General features: G+C 49.5%; 1 protein-coding gene across 1 annotated transcript; it reads left to right on the forward strand.

The window, feature by feature from the left end:
• The first annotated feature begins 2,434 nt into the window (after positions 1-2,434).
• NKAP (NFKB activating protein) lies at positions 2,435-10,942 on the forward strand. Its single transcript, XM_075258983.1, has 9 exons — positions 2,435-2,768; positions 4,645-4,725; positions 5,091-5,161; positions 5,267-5,377; positions 6,319-6,367; positions 8,165-8,277; positions 9,235-9,313; positions 10,250-10,399; positions 10,560-10,942. Exons 1-9 carry the CDS (start codon positions 2,491-2,493, stop codon positions 10,732-10,734), a joined length of 1,107 nt encoding a protein of 368 aa, XP_075115084.1. The 5' UTR covers positions 2,435-2,490; the 3' UTR covers positions 10,735-10,942.

Below are 10,942 nucleotides of genomic sequence, written 5' to 3' on the forward strand. Positions count from 1 at the left end.
TGCCCAGTGTGTACGGGCTGTGGCCCCTGGTGATGCCCAGTGTGTACGGGCTGTGGCCCCCGGTGATGCCCAGTGTGTACGGGCTGTGGCCCCCGGTGATGCCCAGTGTGTGCGGGCTGTGGCCCCCGGTGATGCCCAGTGTGTACGGGCTGTGGCCCCCCAGTGATGCCCAGTGTGTACGGGCTGTGGCCCCCCAGTGATGCCCAGTGTGTACGGGCTGTGGCCCCCGGTGATGCCCAGTGTGTACGGGCTGTGGCCTCTGGTGATGCCCAGTGTGTACGGGCTGTGGCCCCCCAGTGATGCCCAGTGTGTACGGGCTGTGGCCCCCCAGTGATGCCCAGTGTGTACGGGCTGTGGCCCCCCAGTGATGCCCAGTGTGTACGGGCTGTGGCCCCCGGTGATGCCCAGTGTGTACGGGCTGTGGCCCCCGGTGATGCCCAGTGTGTACGGGCTGTGGCCCCCGGTGATGCCCAGTGTGTACGGGCTGTGGCCCCTGGTGATGCCCAGTGTGTATGGGCTGTGGCCCCCCAGTGATGCCCAGTGTGTACGGGCTGTGGCCCCTGGTGATGCCCAGTGTGTACGGGCTGTGGCCCCTGGTGATGCCTAGTGTGTACGGGCTGTGGCCCCTGGTGATGCCCAGTGTGTACGGGCTGTGGCCCCTCGGTGACGCCCAGTGTGTACGGGCTGTGGCCCTCCGGCGATACCCAGTGTGTGCAGGCTGTGGCCCCCCGGTGACGCCCAGTGTGTACGGGCTGTGGCCCCCCGGTGACGCCCAGTGTCTACGGGCTGTGGCCCCCGGTGACGCCCAGTGTGTACGGGCTGTGATGCCCAGTGTGTACGGGCTGTGGCCCCCCGGTGACGCCCAGTGTCTACGGGCTGTGGCCCCCGGTGACGCCCAGTGTGTACGGGCTGTGGCCCCCGGTGATGCCCAGTGTGTGCGGGCTGTGGCCCCCCGGTGACGCCCAGTGTGTACGGGCTGTGGCCCCCCGGTGACGCCCAGTGTGTACGGGCTGTGGCCCCCCGGTGACGCCCAGTGTGTACGGGCTGTGGCCCCCCGGTGACGCCCAGTGTGTACGGGCTGTGGCCCCCCGGTGACGCCCAGTGTCTACGGGCTGTGGCCCCCGGTGACGCCCAGTGTGTACGGGCTGTGGCCCCCGGTGACGCCCAGTGTGTACGGGCTGTGGCCCCCCGGTGACGCCCAGTGTGTACGGGCTGTGGCCCCCGGTGATGCCCAGTGTGTGCGGGCTGTGGCCCCCCGGTGACGCCCAGTGTCTACGGGCTGTGGCCCCCGGTGACGCCCAGTGTGTACGGGCTGTGGCCCCCGGTGAGGCCCAGTGTGTACGGGCTGTGGCCTCTGGTGATGCCCAGTGTGTGCGGGCTGTGGCCCCTGGTGATGCCCAGTGTGTTCGGGCTGTGGCCCCCGGTGACGCCCAGTGTGTACGGGCTGTGGCCCCCGGTGATGCCCAGTGTGTTCGGGCTGTGGCCCCCGGTGATGCCCAGTGTGTGCGGGCTGTGGCCCCTGGTGATGCCCAGTGTGTTCGGGCTGTGGCCCCCGGTGATGCCCAGTGTGTACAGGCTGTGACCCCAGTGGACCTTTAACCCTTAAGTAGTATCATGGTGTCTATCATACACTGCTATCATACACATATCATTAGGATAGACACCATGATACTACTTAAGGGTTACAAGGGGTTGTCCCATCTCTAGGACCCTATCTATACTAGTAGTTTATGTAAATAGAAGAATTTTCCCTAAATACATTGCTTTAGAAATTCTGCTTTGTTTGCCTGCTATGTGACCTTATTCCTCCCATTGTTTAGACCGCGTTGCTATAGGACCTGGGACAAGTGACGTCACTTACTCACTGCCGGCAGGACAATCCGTTCAGCTAATTGCAGTTTGCTGATAAGGCCCAGTCTGTTATCTCTCTATGTAAAGACACAGATAACACTGAGCCCATTTTGTACAAGCCTCTGCCTATTATCTGCTCGAGTATTCTGTAAAAGAAAAATTTTATAAAAATTCAGCACCGTGAGGACTTTGTATGTTCAATAAAATATAACTTTTAATTTATTAATCAATGTCCATAAAAAAGTGGATAGAAAAACACGAGATACAAAAATAAGAAAAACTTACAGAGACATCAGCGCGGCAGGTGCAATCGTGTGGTGCACCAGAGCTGAAATAAGCCCACGCGTTTCGAGGCGTACGTCTATAACTCATGGAAAGAAGGGGCAAAAATGAGAAGGAAGGGGTTAATAAATCTCCCCTATGGGCTGTTATGCGGCCTATACAAGCACAGGACACAACCTGTGTTAGTGTCACAGTCTGTCCGTGTCTGTCTGGATCCCGTTATATAAAGTTTTGTGATACAAGAATAATCTTTAGCGACGTCACAAATACGCTTTTCTATTTCGGACTCATGTCGGCTTCCGTAGAAACTGGATCCGGTTCCTTGTAAACAACGTAGAGCGTAGGTGTGAGGCAGGCATGCCGCCCGTCCACCGCTCCCGCAGCCGGAGCCCGGTCCATGCGCGGAAACGGCATCATAGCAGCAGCAGCAGCTCCAGTAGTAGTGACAGGTCCCCGGAGAAGAAGACCCGGAGATCCAGGTCCAGGGATCGGGGTGTCAGTAATGGCCACCGCCGCAGCCGCTCCAGAGAACGCGCCTCGTCCAGCCGAGCATACCACAGCAAACAGTGGGGGGATTACTATGAGAAGGGGAAGGAGGAGATCATGAGACAGAGGCAGGAAGCCTTCATAGCCAGGTGAGGAGGGGGCAAAAAATTCCTGGTAATGGTACGACCTGTATCTGTGTGTGTGTGTGTGTGTGTGTACATGTACCATTCTATGTAGATTGTGAGGTGTACATAGGTTGTGGCCCCCGGCGATGCCCAGTGTGTACGGGCTGTGGCCCCTGGTGATGCCCAGTGTGTACGAACTGTGGCCCCCGGTGATGCCCAGTGTGTACGGGCTGTGGCCCCTGGTGATGCCCAGTGTGTACGGGCTGTGGCCCCTGGTGATGCTCAGTGTGTACGAACTGTGGCCCCCGGTGATACCCAGTGTGTACGAACTGTGGCCCCTGGTGATGCCCAGTGTGTACGGGCTGTGGCCCCTGGTGATGCCCAGTGTGTACGGGCTGTGGCCCCTGGTGATGCCCAGTGTGTACGGGCTGTGGCCCCTGGTGATGCCCAGTGTGTACGGGCTGTGGCCCCTGGTGATGCCCAGTGTGTACGGGCTGTGGCCCCTGGTGATGCCCAGTGTGTACGGGCTGTGGCCCCTGGTGATGCCCAGTGTGTACGGGCTGTGGCCCCTGGTGATGCCCAGTGTGTACGAACTGTGGCCCCCGGTGATGCCCAGTGTGTACGGGCTGTGGCCCCTGGTGATGCCCAGTGTGTACGAACTGTGGCCCCTGGTGATGCCCAGTGTGTACGGGCTGTGGCCCCTGGTGATGCCCAGTGTGTACGAACTGTGGCCCCCGGTGATGCCCAGTGTGTACGGGCTGTGGCCCCCGGTGATGCCCAGTGTGTACGAACTGTGGCCCCCGGTGATACCCAGTGTGTACGGGCTGTGGCCCCTGGTGATGCCCAGTGTGTACGGGCTGTGGCCCCTGGTGATGCCCAGTGTGTACGGGCTGTGGCCCCCGGTGATGCTCAGTGTGTACGAACTGTGGCCCCCGGTGATGCTCAGTGTGTACGAACTGTGGCCCCCGGTGATGCCCAGTGTGTACGAACTGTGGCCCCTCGGAGATGGTGATGCCCAGTGTGTACGGGCTGTGGCCCCCCCCCTCCCCAGTGATGCCCAGTGTGTACGGGCTGTGGCCCCCCCCCCCCCCCCCAGTGATGCCCAGTGTGTACGGGCTGTGGCCCCTGGTGATGCCCAGTGTGTACGAACTGTGGCCCCCGGTGATGCCCAGTGTGTACGAACTGTGGCCCCCCAGAGATGGTGATGCCCATTGTGTGCGGGCTGTGGCCCCCTGGCGATGCCCAGTGTGTACGAACTGTGGCCCCCGGTGATGCCCAGTGTGTACGGGCTGTGATGCTCAGTTTGTACGAACTGTGGCCCCTGGTGATGCCCAGTGTGTGCGGGCTGTGGCCCCCGGTGATGCCCAGTGTGTACGAACTGTGGCCCCCGGTGATGCCCAGTGTGTGCGGGCTGTGGCCCCTGGTGATGCTCAGTGTGTATGGGCTGTGGCCCCTGGTGACATGGCCTCAACTGTAGGACTGTATTGCATTGCATTGATGCGCCCCATAAATCGTGGCAAGTGATTTATGAAGAGGCTACTGACTTCCCTGCACCAGATTGGACGTTTACGCCACTGAACAGCCAGGTAGATTTCCATTGTAATTCATGCCAAAAAATTGGTGTGTGGTCTAATAAAAATGTCGGCCAAGGCACCTGCGCTCTGCTCGTGTTCACCTAATATGGCGAGTGATGTGCAGAATTGGAGTTATGACACACACAGTTGGTGCGGGAATGGTCTGTGCACCAGTTCTTGGTATAGAGGGATTGATAAATTCCTCCCTTTGAGGTTACCGTCTTCTTTGGCATTGCTAGGACAGTTAAAGTACCCGGATTACTCCAAGATATAGACAGGCTCCTGGATTATAAATTTCACATTACTTTATTTTTTGTTTTGCACAGGCGTCTCAATGAAAGAGAGAGGATTGGAGAATTAGGAGCTCCAGAAGTTTGGGGTTTTTCACCAAAAGTTCCAGAACCAGAGTAAGTTCTTATACCTGTAGTGCAAATACTCCTTTAAAAATAGATATTACCTAATATATCTAAGGACCGGTTCACATCTGAGTTCGGAGAGTGTCACCCCTCCCCCCGAATGGAAACCTATATGTATAAAAAAGCGATTACCTGGCAAACCCACGGACCCCATAGACTATAATGGGGTCCATGTGGTTTCTGGAGAGATTTCCCATAGCAGTAACTGAAGCGGTGACGCTACATGTCTTAGACTCTTGTAGCATGTGATGCGTCTAAGCCATAACTAGTTACCATGGTCATACCCCTAATATGCTGGAGGTAATGATTTGGGTTTGGACCAAAAAAATTCACATTTTGTTTTTCTTCTGTTGCAGCTCTGATGAGCACACGCCTGTAGAAGAGGAAGAAAAATGTAAAAAATCCAGCAGTTCCGATTCCTCAGAAGGTAAGTAATCCTCACCAGCGCCCTAAAGCTCCAAGTGTTCTGTGTAGGTTGAGATAAATTTCTCATTTCTGTCTCTATTTATTCTATTTCAATGTCACTTTATAGAAGAGAAGAAGAAAAAAAAGAAAAAGAAAAGAAAGAAGAAGTCTTCCAAAAAAAAACATAGAAAACACTCGGAAGACAGCGAAGACAGTTCGGAAGAGTCAGAAAGCAGTGGTAAGTATCGCTGTTCCTATCGGGATGATTGATATGATGTTGGAGTTATTACAACTTTGATTGCACAATGAAACCTGTAAATATACATCTAGATTTATCACGCCAGGGCTATTAGATCCTGATTTTATTCTTATTCCATAGTACAGGGATAAGGAACCTTCGGCTCTCCAGCTGCTGGGAAACTACAACTCCCAGCATGCTCCAGTCACTTCCATGGGAGTTCCAAGAACAGCAGAGCGAGTATGCATGCTGGGAGTTGTAGTTTTGCAACAGCTGGAGAGTCGTACGTTCCCTACCCCTGCCATAGTAGATAAATGCAGGGCACTCTAAGATCAATGATGGACCGAACCAAACACTTTAGTGTAGACAAGGTAAAGTTTTTCTGCCAATCACAATGCAACTCACAGTAACAGTACAGGCGCAGCCCAGTCATGAATCTTCCGAATTGATGTTCCCCGACCTCTTTAAACTGATACTATGGATGTAGTGAATAGGGTGCTAGCCAAGTATGCCCAGTCTCTTCATTCAATATGGGCGTTCTGAACACGGCCAAGCAACAGCGGCTGCACAAATTGGAGCAAAGGTTAAGAGACCCCCATTCCAGAAATCAATAGGAAACCACTTGTTTAAAATATCCTGTATATGTCATAAATGTCTGGGATGAGAATACCCCTTTACGTTACGTATTTTTATAAGTGAAGTTAAATTGGTAACAGACGTAAAATGTGCCAGAAATCCTTGTAATGCAGATTGCAGATTTTTAGTTTAAAAAGATCAAGTAACAAACACATAAAAAATGTGTGTGTGTGTGTGTGTGTATATATATATATATATATATATATATATATATATATATATATATATATATATATGTTTATTTACTTACATTTTTTTGCTATATATTTTTCTAAAATTTTACATGCATTTTTTCCCCCTCCAAGATGAAGATGAAAAAAAGAAGTCAAAGAAAAAGAAGAAGAAACACAAAAAGTAATTTTTATGTTGAGATTCCGTGAATGATTGCAACATACCGTATATACTCGAGTATAAGCCGACTGTTTCAGCACATTTTTTCATGCTCTCCTCGGCTTATACACGAGTCCGGGTCCACAGAGCACAGAAAACTGGAAGGTCCTTTAGTGCTACTGCTCTGTGATTGGCTTGTCATGAGGGCACGTGACTGTGATGTCATCAATGATCCTGTAGCCACTGTTATGTAACATCTGCAGATAAGGTGGAGTCTAAATCCTAGTAGCTCCGCCCACACCAGAGTCCGATTACATGGTCATGATGTCATCGGAGGTCCTTTAGCACACTAGGATTTAGCATCTCCCTTGCAGGTGAGTGGCCTGGATTCATTGTGTCTTATGGAAGATGTCTGCTGTATGGAGGAGGAGGCTGCAGTAACGTGACACACAGGGACCTTCCTCTAGTTACTCTGCCTAGTAATGTCAGGTATTTGGGGTTGTTCACTTAGTTTCAGTAACTCCATGGGCCTCACATTAATAACAGTTACCCCATCATGTCCCTCCTATTAACCCCTGTGTGCCCCATATAAGGGTTACTAATAGGTGAGACACATGAGGGGACTAATGAAGGACCTTAATGATGAAGATGCCTAATTATTACCCCCATATATCAGTAACTCTTATGGGAGGCACACAGGGGGATAATGTGAGGGACATGATGGGGTTAACTGCTATTACTATGATCCCCATGGAGTTACTGAGCTGCAATGCACATGACCAGACGTATTATCTGCAATGGTGGATTCCCCCCCTCGGCTTATACTCGAATCAATAAGTTTTCCCAGTTTTTTTGTGGTAAAATTAGGGGTCTCGGCTTATATTCAGGTTGGCTTATACTGGAGTATATAGGGTATGTCCATCGTGATTGTGTTACGGTTATGTTAAAGCAGTTTGCAGCACGCTGGGACCCCCCGCTGATCACATAGAGGGTTTACTTTGTCCCTTTTTCCCTGCAGACAAATATACTGTACATGAATAGTCACACTCTATTGTGGTTTCCTGGACATACAAAGAGTAAGACGGATCTGTATTGGTTCCCCACACTTTGTGGCATATCAGGATCATAATTGTAATCCCAATGAACCCTCAGACAACCACAATATATGTTATCTAGATGCCGACGCCTCACTAATTGCAGAATGAGATGACATTTCACCTTCTCCCTGGCTTCACTCCTTCTGGTTAGTCCATCTGCAATGCACATTACTGTACACAAGTGATTGCATCTATTTACATACCACATGAAGGTAGGAACACAATGGATACCTCATATGTGATAGCAATGATGTAGGTAGAGCATAATGCATGCACTGTTCGTGTTATACACAGGAGAGTGTACTGATTGTAGGGGAATAAATCTGGTTAAACTAGTTACATTCAATTCCAGAAGGAAAACAAGAAGATAATTTGCATTTTCCACCTTTTAATTCTTATAATAAAGCTCTGGTATAGTAAGGTTCTGGTATAATAAAGCTCTGGCTTTGACGCCTCTTTCTGATGAGGTTCAGAGTTCAACTTCTGGCAGGTGACTATGCAGTTGTTACCCCCTCCACATATATTTGGGATCCTGCATGGGGAATCGTAAGTATCTGAAGCTCCCATCCTCAATACCTGCACAGGACGTCTGGTCTCCTTGTTATCTCCATAAGCTCCATTATCTGGATCTTTCCATGTATTTGCCCATGAGAGGACTGTTCAGTTACCTCAATGGAGATTGTTTCACCTTCAGGCGGCTTGTAATGTCTTAATATTTTCACAGAAAGAAATCAAAAAAGAAGAGAAGCAAAAAAACTAGAAAAGAGTCCAGTGATTCAAGTAGTGAGGAATCCGATGACCAAACGCAGGAAGAAAACGCATGGGTAGAGAGAACAAGTAGGTGTTCGGATTTTGAACCCCGACTTTTTATAGCGCTGGTTTGTAGATAAAGGGATTCTAGCATTAAAAACTTTTTTTTTTTTTTTTTTTGTAGATAAGACGTCGGTATAGCCTTTAGTAAGTCTATTTGTCTCTTACCTTTAGATGTGATCTCCGCCGCGCCGTTCCTTAGAAATACCGTTTTTTACCGGTATGCAAATTAGTTCTCTAGCAGTGATGGGGGCGGGCCCTAGCGCTGAAAATGCGATGAGGGCGTCTCCACTGCTGCTTGAGAATATGATCCTGCGACGCCTCTATCTTCTGCTGGATCCTCCCCTTCTTTCTTCAGTGTCACCTCCGACGCTTGCGCAGTTGGCGCCACAGTTCCGACGCCGCAATTGCGCGCATGCGCAGTTGGCCCTACTAGTATCTCACTGGTAGAGCCAACAGCGCAGGCGTCGGAGGTGATGCTGAAGAAAGAAGGGGAGGATCCAGCAGAAGATAGAGGCGTCGCTGGAACCTGTTTTCGAGCAGCAGTGGAGATGCCCCCATCGCTGCGAGAGAACTAATTTGCATACCGGTAAAAAACGGTATTTCTAAGGAACGGCGCAGCGGAGATCACATCTTAAGGTAAGAGACTAATGGATTTTCTAAAGGCTATTCCGACGTCTTATCTACAAAAAAAAGTTTTAATGGTAGAATCCCTTTAATACTCTCCCTCCCTCTGCTCACAGTTCTCGTCTATAGACTAGTATAGGCGCTGCTGTGAAGAAGGACGTTCCTGACTGATTGTCTGGAACGCCCTTCTGACGGTGAAGAGCTACGGTACCGAGACCGCTAGCGCTTTACCCGGGGCACAGATTGGGAAAGACGACAGTGCGCTGAATTCAGCCGTATATAGAACCGCATGTGCCCCAAAGCATGAAAGGTCCTCTTTAAATGAATAGTACAATGTCTTAATGTATTTCCCCACAGAGGCTAATTTTGAAGATGTGGATTTCGTTGGTCCCGAAGCTCCAATAACACATTTGTCCCAGGACGATAAGCCATTAAAGTAAGCACTGCATCCATTTATAATGTAATTGGAATCTTTCCTGTTAGGCTTACAGAGTGATTTTGTCACTTTCTTATACAAATCTTTCAATATGTACATGTAGAAGGTTCGGGATCTTTTGATCAGATGTACACAAGTATAAAGATCACTCTATTACGTTACATATTGTAGATGATCTTTTCATAAATGAAGCACATACGATAATCGGATTCTTCCTACAGCTCTCTTGTCAGTAGAGTCCACAACACATGTGTCCGCATACACTGATATAACTGCTCATACGCTTAAAGGGCTTGTGTAGGCCGTCAAACACACATGGCTGCTTTATTCTTCTTAAAACAGTGGCATCATGTCATTTGGTCACATGGTCACGCTACATCTGTCTCATTCATTTTCATGGGAGGTAGATGTGGCATTGTCATGTAACCAATGGACACAATGTCACTTCCTAAGAAGAAAGCAGTCAAGTTTCTGAGGTCCTGCACAATCCCTTTAAGATAATTGACGGCAGCGCCCACCGATCAGCTAATGTTTATGGAGGTTTTTTGTCTCTCCTCCAACATCATATATTTACTTCCACTGCATTATTTGCAGTGAAGGGGGCAAAGTGTTTACACAATCCCTTCAAATAGCTGATCAGCAGAGATTCCCAATGACAGACCATTGCTGATCAGATACAAGGACAGACTCCATCTATGGAAACTAAATGTAACTAGTCCTCACATGTAGAGATGAGCGAATACTATTCAAAACCGCCGTTTCGAATAGCACGCTCCCATAGGAATGAATGGATGCAGCTGGCGCCGGCCGCTTAACCCCCTGTGCGCCGGCTGCATCCATTCATTCCTATGGGAGCGTTTCAAATAGTATTCACTCATCTCTACTCACATGTATTATGGTCTGCCATCTTTTAATATTTTCCATTGTGTTTTCCAGTTACGGGCATGCTTTGCTACCAGGTGAAGGCGCAGCTATGGCAGAATATGTAAAGGCCGGTAAACGTATCCCAAGGAGAGGTGAAATCGGTCTAACAAGTGATGAAATTGCCTCATTTGAGAAGTCTGGCTATGTTATGAGTGGAAGCAGGTATGTATTCATAGTATTCCTGGAGGGTTCGGGGGTCTTATCTGTTTTTAGTGCATCTATATTCCCCTGCATCTGCATCTACTTTCAACACTTGTGTGTATGATCGGTGCAGGGACCGGTGCAGGATCATTTTAAAGCTAATTTGCCATCTCTTTTTAAGGCATCGCCGTATGGAGGCCGTCCGTCTGCGTAAGGAGAACCAGATTTATAGTGCAGATGAGAAGAGGGCCCTGGCGTCTTTCAACCAAGAGGAGAGACGCAAGAGAGAAAACAAGATCTTGTCGAGTTTCAGGGAGATGGTTTACAGAAAAACCAAGGGAAAGGAGGACAAATGACAAAGTCCACGTGGGCATTTTTCAATTTGTCGATTTCCATGATTGTCAGAGAAACCCATTGGAGGTTTTCATTTCTTTTACAATAGGAGTTTCTCCTATGTTTGGATGCCTGTATATACCTGGACACTTTACTGTCAGATTATGGGAGCATCTCTATATAATGATTTTACATAACTTATTAAAAACTGCATCCTATTTCATCAACCAA

This window comes from Leptodactylus fuscus, chromosome 11, assembly GCF_031893055.1.
Source record: "Leptodactylus fuscus isolate aLepFus1 chromosome 11, aLepFus1.hap2, whole genome shotgun sequence".
Taxonomy (NCBI): Eukaryota; Metazoa; Chordata; class Amphibia; order Anura; family Leptodactylidae; genus Leptodactylus; species Leptodactylus fuscus.